The sequence below is a fragment of the Ceratotherium simum genome, chromosome 21 (assembly GCF_057802395.1).
Source record: "Ceratotherium simum simum isolate JZ-2026a chromosome 21, ASM5780239v1, whole genome shotgun sequence".
NCBI classification, from domain to species: domain Eukaryota; kingdom Metazoa; phylum Chordata; class Mammalia; order Perissodactyla; family Rhinocerotidae; genus Ceratotherium; species Ceratotherium simum.
Window position 1 is genome coordinate 30,955,259 of NC_141920.1, and position 15,625 is coordinate 30,970,883.

Sequence of the window (15,625 nt, forward strand, 5' to 3'; positions counted from 1 at the left end):
AGAGCCAGGAGAAGTCATGAGGAGGATTCAGCAAGAGGGAAATTTTTCCATTGCTGGCTTTGAAGATGGAGGGTCCATAACGCAAGGATTGCTGATGGCCCCCAGCAGCTGAGAATGGCCCCTGGATGAGAAGAGCAAAGAAACAGAGACCTTAGTCCTGCAAGTGCAAGGAACTGAATTCTGTCACAACCATGTGAACTTGGCAGAGGATCCTGAGCTTCAGATGAGAACACAGCCTGGGAGACACCTTGAGTTTATGCTTGTGAGATCCTGAGCAGAAAATCCACCCATGCTGTGCCTGGACTTCTGACCTCTAACTTTGTTGTGTTTGTCATACAGTAATATAAAATTAATACATTGTCTCAAGATTGTGAAGTTTTCTCTTATGTGTTCTTATACTTTTAGCTTTTACATTTAGATCTAGATCTAATATCCTTTCAAGTTAATGTTTGTATATGACATGAAGCTAAGGGGCAAAGTTCATTTTCCCCCATAGGGGTATCAAGTTGTTCTAGCATTATTTGTAGAAAAGACTGTTCTGTCCCCATTGAATTGCCTTAGCATCTTTGTGGAAAATCAGTTGATCATATATGTGTGGTTTGATTTCTGGACTTTCCAGTCTATTCTCTTGATTTATATGTCTGTCCTTACACCCATAGCATACTGTCTTGTTCACTGTCAAGTAGTCTTTCAACTTTCTTTTTCTTTATCAAAATTGTTTTGTCTATTCTGAGTTCTTTGGATTTCCATGTAAATTTTAGAATCAGCTTGTCACTTTTTACAAAAAATCTGCTGAGAATTTGATTGGGATTCCATTGAATCTGTAGGTAAGTTTGGGACAAATTGACATCTTAACAACATTGAATCTTTTGATCCATGAACAAATTATATCTCTTCATTTATTTAAGTCTTCTTTAACTTCAGCAGTGTTTTGTAGTTTTCAGGATATAGGTCTTGCATATCTTTTGTTAAATTTATCCCTAAGTAATTTCTGTGTTTTTTAAATCCTGTTATAAATGATATTTAAAAAAATTTCAATTTCCAACTATTTATTGCTAATATATAAAGATACAGTTGATATTTGTGTATGTATTTGTTTTATGTTGACTTTGTATTCTGCTATTTTGATAAACTTACTAGTTTTACTAACTTTTTTGTAGACTTAAGCTTTTCTATCTGTAAGATCATGTTTTCTGCAAATAAAGACAGTTTTACTTCTTTTCCAATATAGTTGCCTTTTTATTTTTCTTGCGTTATTTCACTGGCTAGGACCCTCCAATACAATGTTGAATAAAAGTGATGAAAGAGTATCTTTGCCTTGTTGCTAATTTTAGAGGAAGCATTCAGTATTTCACCATTAAGTGACGTTAGCTTTAAGTTTTTCATAGATGGCTTTTATCAGGTTGACAAAGCTTTCTTAGAATTCCCAGTTTGCTGAAAGGAGCTTATTTGGATGATTTGGATTATAGGAAGAGAGATGCAAAGTGGCCTTGCTCTTTGAACTCAGACATTCTTCCAACTTTCTTTTTCTTTATCAAAATGGTTTTGGCTGTTCTAACTTCTTTGCATTTCCATGTAAATTTTACAAGTAGCTTTACAACTTTTCTCCAGTTATTTTTCTAGACCAGTAATGTTTATTTCTTTGTGTAGCATTTTTGATACATTCTTCAGATATATTTTCCAGTTTATTAATTCTCTCGTCAGCTGTGTCTTCTCTGGTGGTTAACCCATCTACAGAATTTTAGATTTCAGTGACTTTTTATTCTGCAAGTTCCATTTGGTTGTTCTACTTTATTTTCTTCTTTTTAGAGTGTTTTATGCTTTCCTAATGGTTTTGGTGTTTTTCTCTTGAATCATTGTTAAACACACTTATTTATAGTCTTTATGAGACTGTTCTGTTTTTTAAATCCTGTGCATTTTGTCATGAGGGTTTGCCTTTCCACAGTGGTTTTACTTTTGTTTCTATTAGAGATGTCTAGGGGCATCTCTGGCATGAGCCAGTTTTGTTAATTTCCCATCAAGGGGTTCTTGGATCATATGATAGAGTAGATTTAGACCCTAAATCCATATGAAACATATGCCTATGGTTTCAAATTCTCAAGGGTAGCCTTTTCCTCCCCTTACCCACAGCTCAAACTGGGGCAGACAAGCTTTCTGGTCTTATTTCATGCAGGTGGGTTTTTTTTCTTATCTGTTTTCGTTGAGAACATAGGCCTTTGAGGGCCATAACTTTGCAAGAAGTCTTGAATCCAACTCTCCACCTTTCTCAAGAGCCTTGTCTACTTTTCTCCTGCTTCCTGTCTCCTTTTCTCTACTTCCCTTGATTACTCAAATGTCTTAACAAATGCTCCTGGGGCCGGTACAGAGGTTAGCACATACTTGCAGCTCTGGCTTTTGGTTCACTCTTTGTTTCACACTGCTGGCAGTTTTCTCTGCTTTCTTGAGAACTGAGTAAGCTTTTCAAAGGATGTAAGGATTTATTCAGCATTTCTAGATTTTTGTAGCTGGAGGGTTCTAGTAGATTTTGTAGACTGCTGTATTGCAAGATAAAGATAAGACTGTGTGCTTTAAAGATTGAGTTTAATATACAGAAATATTGGGTGTTAGCCAAAGTATAAAATTACTTTTTACATGCTCATTTATTAATTTCTATTTTTAAATGGCAGCTCCTCTTTAAAAAAAAAAAAAGAGATCAGGAGCCTCATTTTCCAGTCTGCTTCCTGAGGAAACAGAAAGGCAGAAACTTGGTGAATAGCAAGACCAGTGGTTGCTATAGTAAGCGTGGGACTTCCTGGCAATGGCTCTGTTAACAGTAGGAAATGGACCGTGGCAGTGTTTAATTTGCCCCAAGATTTTGTTTCCCATCTTTGGAGTAAGGGGTTCTGCTATATCAAGGAATTGGCTCTTCCAGTTTATTTTCTTCATTCAGTTAGACAGTGATTAGAAAGCCTCACTGGCTGCATACGTTGCACCATACTTAGGAGTTTTGTAGTTATGACAGTTATGATACATTTCAAACAGGGCTTTGAAACTTCCATTCAGCTCCTTCTGGAGGATGCTCTTTTCCTCCTGTGGCTATTGACATACATTGATTATAGGCCCTATTGAACCAGCAGGTGAGAGCATCGAGTTGGAATGAGATATACCTGAGTTTGAATCTCAGTCTTGTCACCTACCAGTTCAACTGCAGACAAGTTATTTAACTGCTCTGTGCCACAGTTTCTTCATCTGCAAAATGAACCATCTGTGCTTGTTTTGATGATAATGTTAAATAATGTACAATATAAACTTTTACCCAGTGCCTGACACATGATAAGCACCTAATAAGTGGTTATTATTCTGATCCTTATTGAGCTGCTGCTTTTTGATATGTCTGGTTATTTCTTTTTTTTTTTTTTTAGCATGCCTAGTTTTTCCCTCTTTATTGAATGACTTTCAAATGTAATTACAGTTGAAGCTGACATATTAGAAAGGAGAGGTGCATTGAAGGCATAAGGCTGCTTACAGACCCTGCTCTAGTGGTAATCAGCCACTGTATTGGCATCTTCCAGGATTTGAGCAAGTTGATTTTTTCAAAGATCCAGGCAACATTCCTTGGCCTTGAAAAGCAGAAAACAGAAATTAAGCAGTTATTGAAGCATTTAATAGTAAAGATTATTATTTGTACTTAATAAGGAATATGTTCCATGTTTGCCTGAGCCTTTACTTAATGCATTTTAAAATTTGCTCTGTTTTTCTTTTCCTTTTAAACCTTACCATCAAGTTCAAGAATAAGCCGAATTAAAAAGAAACTAATGTCTTAGAATAAAGAAAGATTCAAATTAGTAGGATATACCATTAACCTTCATGTTGGTGGAGTTTTCTCTGTTTTGAACTAAGGAAAAGACTTAAAAGAAGAGCCCTTTAATAGATTGCTTACCATGTTCTAAGGACTCTGCAAGGCTCTGTGGATATTATTAAAACGTGGTTCTTATCCTCAAGGATCTTACTGTCAGTTGAGGGAGGCCGTAAACAGTTAAAATAGTTTGTGACAAGTACTTTGCTAGAGGTAGTGATTGACTCTGGTGGCTAAGGGAGAGGAAGGAATTGGGACTCCTGGATTTCTGGCTTGGGCAAGGGGAAAGAATGAAGTTGGCAAACTGACCTGCTGACAGTTTTTGCACAGCCCACAAACTAGACGCATCTTTAAATGGTTGAAAAAAATCAAAAGAACAATGATATTTTATGACAAGTGGAAATTATATAAAATTCAAATTTCAGTGTTCATAAGTAGAGTTTTATTGGCCTATAGCTATACTCAAACTTTATCTGTTGTCTGTAGCTGCTTTTGTGCTACAACAGCAGAGCTGAGTAACTGACAGAGGCTGTATGACCTGCAAAGTCAAATATTTACTGTGTGGCTCTTTACAAAAAAAGTTTGCTGATTCCTAGGGTAGCCGGTGATTTTTACCTACTGAGATAAGCAGTTAAGGAGGAACAGATACAGGAGAAAATAACGTTTTTCTATGAATGTTGGTTGTTTGAATCAAGAGGTGCTTGTGAGCTATACAAGTCCAGAAGGCAAGATTATATATAGATCTGGGTTCTTTTTTGTGTGTGTGTGTGTGAGGAAGATCAGCCCCGAGCTAACATCCGATGCCAAGCCTCCTCTTTTTGCTGAGGAAGACTGGCCCTGGGCTAACATCCGTGCCCGTCTTCCTCTACTTTATATGGGATGCCGCCACAGCATGGCTTGACAAGCGGTGCGTCGGTGCGTGACCAGGATCTGAACCTGCGAACCCTGGGCCGCCAAAGTGGAGTGTGTGCACTTAACTGCTGCGCCCCTAGATCTAGGTTCTGAAGAGAATTTGGGGCTGGAGATATATAGGGGGAGAAAAGATGAGATCCAGAATGCTGGATGGGGAAGAGTGGTTCTCAGCCCTGGCTGCACATTGGAATGAACTGGGATACTTAAAAACAACCAAAACCCCCCAAACTCTGCCAGCAGTTTGGAGCACTTGCCACCCCCCGCCCCTGAGATTATGATGTACTTGAGCTGGGTGGGGGGGGGGGGGGTCAGGCCAGGGGGTGCGTGTTAAAAAGTTCTCCTGCCGATTCTAACGTGCAGCCAACTTTGGGAACTACTGGTATAGAGTGAGAAGGTTAAGGATGGAACCAACATTTAAGGGGCAGTTCTAGATCTACTGAGAAGAAATGCTGATTGAGTAATGATAGGAATTGTGGGAGTGGTCAGATCCTGCAGTTTGGTGGAGTAAATAAGGATTGAGAACTCTCCTTTGCAAATAATTGTTGACTCTATCAAGAGCAGTTCCTGTGGAGACCAAGTGAGGGTGTATGTCAGAGAGTTTGAGGTAGGGGAGGAGGACACTCAGTGTGAACTATTGAGAAGACTGGCAGGGAAGGAAACGGGAGAGGGTGATAGCTGGGATGAGGAGGCATTGGAGATGTAGTTTGTTTAAGAGAGGTCTTTTTAAGATGACAAAGCCCTGAGCCTATTTATGCACTGAGGGAGTCAGTACTCAGAAAGGAAACTGTCTGGAATGACAGTATCAGATGCTACCATTCAGTTTTCGTAGAAAGAGCTACATTTCGAATAGTTCTTGGAATAATATTAATATTTTAGCCTTTTTGGAATTGTATGTTTAATGTGCTTCCTACATTTAGACACATTACCAGTATAGCTGGAAAGAGAAATGGACGTAGGATTTAGAAGCAAGGCCAACAACTGTTCTTTGCTCACCCTGTCACTGTAGTCCTGTCTAAGTAATCGCATCTGTGAGCACAGGAGGGTGAACTGAAGAGGCTCCATAACAGACTTCTAAAAGCCTTTAATTTAAACTAGTACAACTTTTAATTAAACAAATGAGGAAGCTGAGCTTATGAAATGTCTGTAAAGCCCACTGCCTGATCTTTTAGTTCGTTAGTACCTGGGCATGTGCTTCTTTTGAAGAACACCAGTAGTTTGGTTATGATTCACCCCTGGGTGAATTTGGGCACTTGTGTACAAAATATACCACTTTATCGTGCTATTAGAATATTTCTTTAGGAGCGAAATCTAGCATAAAGTCTTCTTTTAATGTTTTTTTTATGTACAAGTAATAGATGATAGTTAAATAATATGGGGATAGTACAGAGGTCTCACCATTGTTAACATTTTGGTTTTTTTATTGCGAGTCTTTTTTTCCCCAGTGGTTTTTGTTTCTCCATCAATGTAAATACACTTAATATATGTGCCAGTTGTGTTCTTCAGGAAACAAATTGAGATGGAGTAGGGAGGCACGGGGCTTATTGGGGAGCAATGCCTGTGAAGAAAAAGGAAAAGGAGTGGATTGGGCACGGGAAGCCATTAGACTGTGGTGCACACCTGACAAAGTCTCTGGCAGCCCAGATTGCCTGATAGAGTAGTACCTCAGTGGGTGCAAATGGCTAGGCCGTCGTACCACCACGTTGCCCAGTCATTGGCTGGGGCCATCCTAAGGAAAGAGTGGCCTTGGCTTGAAAGCTGAGGTGGATTCTAAAGGAGCTAACAGCAGGAAGCTGTCAGCTAACCACATCCTTTGTAGCTGGGCAGCAAGTCCTTTCTTGAAGTGTCTGAGCTGTATATCTTTGTGTTTGCTATGACATAAAATGTTGTGTCCTGCTCACACCGATTAGGATGGCTACTATCAAAAAACCAAAACCACAAGTGTTGGTGAGCATGTGGAGAAATTAGAACCCTGTGCGCTGTTGGTGGGAATGTAAAATGCTATAGCTGCAGTGGAAAACAGTATGGAGGTTCTTCAAAAAATTAAACATAGAATTACCATATGATCCAGCAATTCCACTTCTGGGTGTATATGTACATATATACACCCAAAAGAATTGAAAGCAAGATCTTTTTTTTTTTTTTTTTTGTGAGGAGTACTGGTCCTGGGCTAACATCCGTGCCCATCTTCCTCCACTTTATATGGGACACCGCCACAGCATGGCCTGACAAGCAGTGCATCGTGCGCGCCTGGGATCGGAACCCAAGCCGCCAGCAGCGGAGCACGCGCACTTAGCCGCTATGCCACGGGGCCAGCCCCAAAAGCAAGATCTTGAAGAGATATAAACACCAGTGTTTATAGTGGCATTATTCAGATAGCTAAAACATAGAAGCAACCCAAGTATCCATCGACAGATGAATGGATAAGCAAAATGTGGTATATACATACAATAGAATATCATTCAGCCTTAAAAAGGAAGGAAATTCTGCAATATGCTACAACATGGATGAACCTTGAAGACAATATGCTAAGTGAAATAAGCCAGTCACAAAAAGACAAATACTGTATGATTCCACTTATATGAGATACTTAGAGTGGTCAAAATCATAGAGACAGAAAGTATAATGGTGGTTGCCAGGGGCTCAGGGTAGAGGAGAATGGGGAGTTACTGTTTAAAAGGTATAGAGTTTCACTTTCACAAGATGAAAAGAATTATGGAGATGGATGGTGGTGATGCTTGCACAACCATGTGAATGTAATTAATACCACTGAACTATACACTTAAAAATGATTAAGGTGGTAAATTTTTTGTTATGTATATTTTAACACAATAAGAAATGTAAAAAAAAAAAAAGTTGTTCTGCTTTTTCTGTTTAACTTAAGCGTGTTATTTTGTAGTCTTCGTAAACTTTTTAAATGGATAACATAATATTCTAACAAGTGCTTACTTACTTTATATATCCATTCCCTAGGATTCTAAATTTTCTGTATTAATAAAAATACAGCAATGAATATCTTTGTATGAAGTTCTTTACTGTATTTAGAATTGTTTTCTTTGAATAGATTCCCAGGAGTAAAATAGATTGAAGAGTGTGAACATTGTTAAAGCCCTTCATGTTGAAAGGCCTTTTACAGTGTCAGTGCAAGGTATAAGCAACCTGTGTCCTCAGGTTTTCAACAACTTCAGATCTCTACTTAATCTTGGCTGATTTGTAGCTGAAAAATGGTGTCTCTTCATTTCTGGCCTACAGTCCTATATAGTGTTTAGCGGGCTGTGAATTTGAACTCAATCCTCTGTCCAAAGGGATGGAGAAGATAATGATAAGAATGAGGGCTCCAGAATCAGATTGATCAGGTTCAAATCCTGACTCTGCTGTTTACCACTTTGTGACCTTTGGCAAGTCTCTGTGCATCAGTTTATTCATCTGAATGACAAGAATAATGATAGCATCTACCTTCTAGGGCAGTTTTGAGGGTTAAATGAGGTAGAACACATAAAAATACTCAGTATGGTGTCTGGCCTATTGCATATGCATAAATGTTGGATATTATTTCAATATAAATTTGATTATTTTATTTTATTTTATTTATTTTTTTGGTAAGGAAGATTGGCCCTGAGCTAACATCTGTTGCCAAGCTTCCTCTTTTTGCTTGAGGAAGATTCACCCTGAGCTAACATCTGTGCCAGTCTTCCTCTGTTTTGTATGTGGATTGCTGCCACAGCGTGGCTTGGTGAGTGGTGTAGGTCTGCGCCCAGGATCTGAACCTGCGATCCTGGGCTGCTGAAGTGGAGCACGCTGAATTTAACCACTACCACCGGGCCAGCCTCAATTTGATTATTTTAGTATTTTAAGAATTAGAATGAGAGAGAACATTAAATTCAGACTCTACTCTTTTTCCAAGAGAAAAATCTGAGGCCTAAAGATTTTAATAGATTTGGCCTGGGTCGCTTGGCTAGTGTGTTGCAGAGCTTAGACCTGAGTGTAGGTCTTAGACCAATGCAGGGTTTTTCAGCCTTGGCATTTGGGGATAATTCTTTGTCATGGAGGGCTGTCCTGTAGATTTGTGATTTGTAAGACAATCAAAGCTATCTTCAGACATTGCCAGATGTCCCCTGGTGGGACCTAAAGGTACGTAAGTAAATAACCTTGCAGTAGAATAATCCAAGATAAGGGAGAAGTGCTCCATCTTGCCTCCACTGGAAAGACCTAATTTCTCCTGGAATTCAGTTCTCAGGAGCCTCTTCAGTGATCTGAACTAACTACTTAAGATGGAGCTTTGTCCTGTGGCTCCTGGAATGTTCAGTACAGCTCTATGAGACATCTTGTTAGAGTGTGCTCCTCTCTCTGGGAACAGTCCATGGCGTTTAAATAGGGCTGTTCTATCTTTGTAAAGGTTTTATCCTTTGGTTGCAGGTGGCACAACTGAAAAAAGATATTTATGGAATTCCAATGAGTGGTCATGGATGATGCAGTTCAAATAACGAAGGTAAGAGAAATAAAACCAGAGCTTGCGAGAAGGCTTTGTCACCCAAGTTAGTGTCCTCACAAAATAAAGCTAAAATCAGATTCTCTCCCATTTATTTCCAAGCTATAAGAGTAGTTTATTTTTTATGATTAAAAATGTTATAATTATCATCCTTTAAGGCAGTGGTTTTCAACCTGGTCATGAATCAGAATCACTTAAAAAACTTAAAAAAAAAAAAAAAAAAAAAAGACCAGAGCCTGTGCCCTGCCACACTGTCCTTGTTGAATTAAAGTTTCTGTGGGTAGAGCAAAGGTGATCCTGATATGCATCCTCCAATGACCCAGGAATTCCACTTCTAGGTATTTACCCTTGAGAAATGAAAGCATATATCTACACAAAGACTTGGATATAAATGTCCACTGTCTTTATTTATGATAGCCAAAAAATTAGAAGTAGTCAAATGTTCAAAAACAGGTGAATAGATAAATAAGTAGTGATATATTCATATAATGTAATTCTACTCAGTCATAGAAAGGAACAAACTACCACACAACGAATGGATGAATCTCGCAGGTATAAGTTTGAATGAAAGAAGCCAGACAAAAAAAGGAGATGTAGTTCAATTACTAGAAGATATGACGATAGAAGTCAGATTAGTGGTTCCTCTGGCAGGAGATGGGAGGAGGAGGTATGAGAGAGAAGCGCTGAAAAGTTTTTACATGTTAATGTGTTTGTATACATATTTCTTTTTTTTTTCTTTTTTTCTCGTGGTAAAATATACATAACATAAAATTTACCATTTTAATCAGTTTTAACTGTACAATTCATTGGCATTAATTACATTCACATTGTTGTGCAGCCATCACCACCAACGATCTCCAGAAGTTTTTCATCTTCCCCAACTGAAACTCTGTGCCCATTTAACACTAACTCCCCATTCCTTCTCCCCCGAACCCCTGGCAACCACTACTTTACTTTCTGTTTCTATGAATTTGACAACTCTAGATATTGCACTGTTGATGCAAATAACCAATAAGCATTCTATAGATAAGAGAGATAAGGTGAGTTTTACTTGAGCCAAGCTGAGGACTACTAGCCCAGGAAAGCAATCTCAACACATGAAGAAAGTGTTCCAGAGAAGCATGGTTTTCAGTACAGTTTTATACCTATTTAGAACAAAGAACATACGTCGGACGTGCCCAGGATACATATTCATCAAAGTTTCAAAGAGATATTTAGTTACAGATTAGCAGGTCAACATGACTTTGATGTCCAGGAAAGGAAACTTATCTTCAGGAGTACTGATATTGGCATCATAGGAAAGGAATTATGCATTCTTATCTTCAAAAAGTGCATTCTTTTACTTTGAGATAATGTTTAATGCATTCTTTACTTTATTGGTTAAAGCAGATGTACAATGTATGTTTGATAGGCCATAAATCAGACTTCTGTAGTTCAGGCCGAATCAGGTTTAAACCAGAATAGCTACCCCATATACCTCAATATGTGAAAATTTCTTATTGGCATATAAATGGGTTCATACAATATTTGTCCTTTTGTGTTTGGCTTATTTTACTTAGCATAATGTCTTCAAGGTTCTTCCATGTTGTAGCATGTATCAGAATTTCTTTCCTTTTTAAGGCTGAATAATATTCTATTGTATGTATATACCACATTTTTTAATCCATTCATCTTTCAATGGACATTTGGGTTGTCTCCACCTTTTGGCTGTTATGCTACTGTGAATATTGGTGTATAGATATCTGTTCAGGTCCCTGCTTTCAGTTCTTTTGGGTATATATTAAAGTGGAATTGCTGGATCAGATAGTAATTATATGTTTAATTTTTTGAGGAACCACCATACTGTTTTCCATAGTGGCTACACCATTTTACATTCCCACCAGCAATGCACAAGGGTTTCAATTTTCTACATCCTCACCAACACTTATTTTCTGTTTTTTTGACAGTAGCCATCCTACTGAGTGTAAAATGGTGTCTCATTGTGGTTTTGATTTGCACTTCCCAAATGATTAGTGATGTTGAGCATATTTTCATGTGTTTGTTGGCCATTAGTATATCTTCTTTGGTGAAATGTCTATTCAAGTCCTTTGCCCATTTTTAAAATTAAATTGTCATATTTCTTTTTCAAAAGTGAGATTATACTATGCATGTTCTACAACTTGTTTTTAAAATTCTGATTCTTATTATAATATGCACACATAAAGTTATGAAGAAAAAACTGCAAGGGAGCCTGAAATAAATATGTTCTTCAATTCCCATCCCACTCTGCTGAGACAATCTTTGTTTTGAGACTTTTTGATGACCTCCGTAATTCTAAATTATATAATTATGTTGCTGTTCCTTTTTTTTAACCTTTTCTTTTTTTTTTTTTTAATTTATTTTTTTGTGAGGAAGATCAGCCCTGAGCTAACATCCATGCCAATCCTCCTCTTTTTGCTGAGGAAGACCGGCCCTGAACTAACATCTATTGCCAGTCCTCCTCCTTTTGTTCCCCAAAGCCCCAGTAGACAGTTGTATGTCATAGTTGCACATCCTTCTAGTTGCTGTATGTGGGACGCCGCCTCAGCATTGCGGAAGAAGCGGTGCGTTGATGCGCGCCCGGGATCCAAACCTGGGCCGCCAGCAGCGGAGCGTGAGCACTTAACCGCTAAGCCACGGGGCCGGCCCCCTTAACCTTTTCAAAAAATCAACAGTTTTCTGCTTCTCCAGTATGAAAAATGAGGATTTACTTCACATCCCCCCATTTGATATTTGCATTATTTTTTGTTCCTCTGTTATATATTAGTTTCCTGGGGCTGCTGTAACAAAGTACCACAAACTGGCTGACTTAAACAACAGAAATTTATTGTCCTGCATTTCCAGTGGCTGGAGGTCCAAAATCAAGATGTTGGCAGGGTTGCTTCCTTCTGAGGGCTGTGAGGGAGGATCTGTTCCTTGGCTCTCTCCTAGATTTTGATAGCTTCAGGCATTTCTTGGCTTGTAGATGGCATTCTCTCTGTGTCTTCATATCATCTTTCCTCTATGCATGTCTGTGTCTGTGTCTGAATTTCCCTTTTTATAAGTATACCAGTCATATTGGATTAGGGTCCACCCTAATGACCTCATTGTGGTCATCGGCAAAGGCCCTATTTCTAACTAAGATCACATGCACCAGGTACTGGGTGTTAGGACTTTTGGGAGGACACAATTCAACCAATAACAAGTTGGTTACCTTTCTAACTATCAGAAGTGCTCCTGAACCTCTATTTTTTGTTGTGTTAATTTTTTTTTTTTCGTGAGGAAGATTGGCCCTGAGCTAACATCTGTGCCCATGTTCTTCCATTTTGTGTGTGGGCTGCCATCACAGCATAGTTTGATGAGTGGTGCATAGGTCTGTGCCCAGGATCTGAACCTGGAACCCCAGGCCACCGAAGTGGAGTGTTGAACTTAACAACTGTGCCACCGGGCCAGCCCCTTGTTCTGTTAATTTTGAGCAGTATTTCTTGACTCTCCCTCTTTGTCAGATAAGATTAGTACCCTCCCTTTCTGTCAGGTGTAGTTTTCAGTTTAACCTGTCAGAATTGTTAACCTCTGCATTCTGTCCTCTGAACACAGCCAAACCTTTCATGGTCTGCCCATAAAACTGGAAAGTCAGTAAAGAGCATTTACATTATTATAGCTAAGTAAATATTGTTCACTGTCAGGCCAAGCATTGTTTTCTGGGTTTATATTTCTTTCTCTATAGGTTCAATGTCATGGACCCTGGGCTGTTCCAATGAGAAAATGAAGAAGAAGTTAATTCTCGTTTTGAAACTATCAGATGCTTCCAGTCATATCTTTATTTCGTATTTGGACCATAACTTTCTAATATAATTTTTTCCTTGGAATTTCTAGTTTTCTTTTTTCTTGTCTGTCTTTATTATTAGCTTTCTTTTCCTCAAGCTCTCAATCATACACATTCTAGTCTGTCAAGACCCTGCTCCAATTTGTACTAATTGTTTTGTAGGCCATCTGCACAGCTGTTTTCTTGGGATTTTGCTTACTGCATTTTTGAGTTGGATCCAGTCCACTGATCTTAGATCTCAGTCTTTCTCTTTTTTTTCTTTATTAAAAAAATTTTTTTTTAAATATACTAGAGTTAATTCTCAAATGACCATAAAATATTGTATGGCAAAAAAAAAAAAAAAAATCAAGTTTCAGACTTCTGGTTCATGATGGCAGATTAAAGACATTTTTTCATGTTTTCTCCCTGATAACACCTCATTGAAATGATAGTGGAGGAATAAAAAAGGCTTAATGAGAAAGTGTGAGTGGGGCTCATAGTAGGTAAGGGATTTTAAGGTTCATGAAAGAAAGGGAGTTAATGAAAGACAGGAACTAAGTGGAGGAAGCCATGGCTCAGAGAACTCATGGAGTGGGCTCTGGCTCAGGAGAGAGCAGTGCCCTGTGCAGAAGTAGGAGAGGTTCAGGACCTGGAAATGCTGGCAGTGAAGCAGACACTGACTGAAGAAAATTTACTTAAAAGTTTGTGGATACCCCAACCTCACCCAAGCCAGGCTGCCTAAAGTCAGAAGATTTCTAGTTTGTGGCAAAAGAACTCCTGAATAGCTCTCAACCCCTCACCACATCCCATAGTGGCTGTGGAAATGAGAGATAGATTGAGCTGTTATTGCTAATATAAATGTGTTACTATTCTCATCCTCATCACTACATGTACAAATTTCAAGGCTCAAGGAACATGTAGAATACTCCGTAGGGAAAAAGTTGGTGTAAAGTCTTAAGAATTTGGGTTTTAGGGCCAGCCTGGTGGCATAGCGGTTAAGTTTGCACGTCCCACTTCTGTGGCCTGGGGTGTGCCGGTTCAGATCCTGGGCATGGACCTACTCACCACTCCTCAAGCCATGCTGAGGCGGCGTCCCACGTAGAAGAACTAGAAGGACCTACAACTAGGATATACAACCATATACTGGGGCTTTGGGGAGGGAAAAACAAAAGAAATAGAGGAAGATTGGCACCAGATTTAGCTCAGGGCCAATATTTCTCAAAAAAAAAGAAAAGAATTTGGGTTTTATAATATTGACTTATATGGAATTTGAGTTCTTCGTCTTGAAAGTGTACATTATGGTAAGGGCGCTTGATCTGAGCCATAAAAATCAAGGCAAAGAAATGTATAAATTGAATACAGATGGTCATTTTGGTCATAGTAAGGATTAATGAGTACAAAGAAAAATAAGGAACACGTGAAGGGGGAATCTTGGATATTGCCTGCTGTGTCCTAGACTTTATGATGAGGGGTTTACGTTAACACACAGAGATATAGTTACATGTATATTACATATATTATTTTATAATACAGCAATCCTCTGATATTGGTGGAAGAGATTGCTATTTTATTTATTTTTTATTTTTTTAATAAATATTTGTTTTGTTTTTATAATTTTATTTATTATTTATTTTTCCCCCCAAAGGCCTAGTAGATAGTTGTATGTCATAGCTGCACATCCTTCTAGTTGTTGTATGTGGGACTCGGCCTCAGCATGGCCGGAGAAGCGGTGCGTCGGTGTGCGCCCAGGATCCGAACCCGGGCCGCCAGCAGCGGAGCGCGCGCACTCAACCGCTAAGCCACGGGGCCAGCCCGAAATTGCTATTTTAAAGATGAGATGAAAACTCGAAAGTTAAATAACAAGAGCTTTTCTTTTCTTTTCTTTTCTTTTTTTTTTTGATTTTTTTGTTTATTGCAGTAACATTGGTTTATAACATTGTATAAATTTCAGGTGTACATCATTATACTTCTATTTCTGCATAGATTACATCACGTTCACCACCCAAATACTAATTACAACCCATCACCACACACGTGCCGAATTATCCCTTTCGCCCTCCTCCCTCCCCCCTTCTCCTCTGGTAATCACCAATCCAATCTCTGTCTGTATGTGTTTGTTTATTGTTGTTATTATCTACTACTTAATGAAGGAAATCATACGGTATTTGACCTTCTCCCTCTGACTTATTTCACTTTGCATAATACCCTCAATGTCCATCCGTGTTGTCACAAATGGCTGGATTTCATCGTTTCTTATGGCTGAGTAGTATTCCATTGTGTATATATACCACATCTTCTTCATCCATTCGTCCCTTGATGGGCACTTAGGTTGCTTCCAAGTCTTGGCTATTGTGAATAACGCTGCAATGAACACAGGGGTGCATGTATCTTTACGCATCGGTGTTTTCAAGTTCTTTGGATAAATACCCAGCAGTGGAATAGCTGGATCATATGGTAGTACTATCCTTGATTTTTTGAGGACTCTCCATACTGTTTTCCATAGTGGCTGCACCAGTTTGCACTCCCACCAGCAGTGTATGAGAGTTCCCTTCTCTCCACATCCTCTCCAACATATGTTGTTTCCTGTCTT

At 38.8% G+C, this 15,625-nt stretch overlaps 1 protein-coding gene across 6 annotated transcripts in view; it reads left to right on the forward strand.

Annotated features, from left to right (window-relative positions):
* Positions 1 to 15,625, forward strand: part of PTPRA (protein tyrosine phosphatase receptor type A) — a 164,977-nt gene that overhangs the window by 42,045 nt on the left and 107,307 nt on the right. For 4 of the 6 annotated variants that reach the window (XM_087445509.1, XM_087445513.1, XM_087445512.1 and 1 more), the window contains exon 2: positions 9,161 to 9,233. The exons of 1 other annotated variant lie outside the window; for it this stretch is intronic. In XM_087445509.1, coding sequence (XP_087301635.1) covers positions 9,207 to 9,233 — 27 coding nt within the window. In that variant the 5' untranslated portion in view covers positions 9,161 to 9,206. Of the gene's footprint in view, positions 1 to 7,845; positions 7,893 to 9,160; positions 9,234 to 15,625 lie in introns of those variants that run through there. One more of the 6 variants, XM_087445511.1, reaches the window with a different exon arrangement.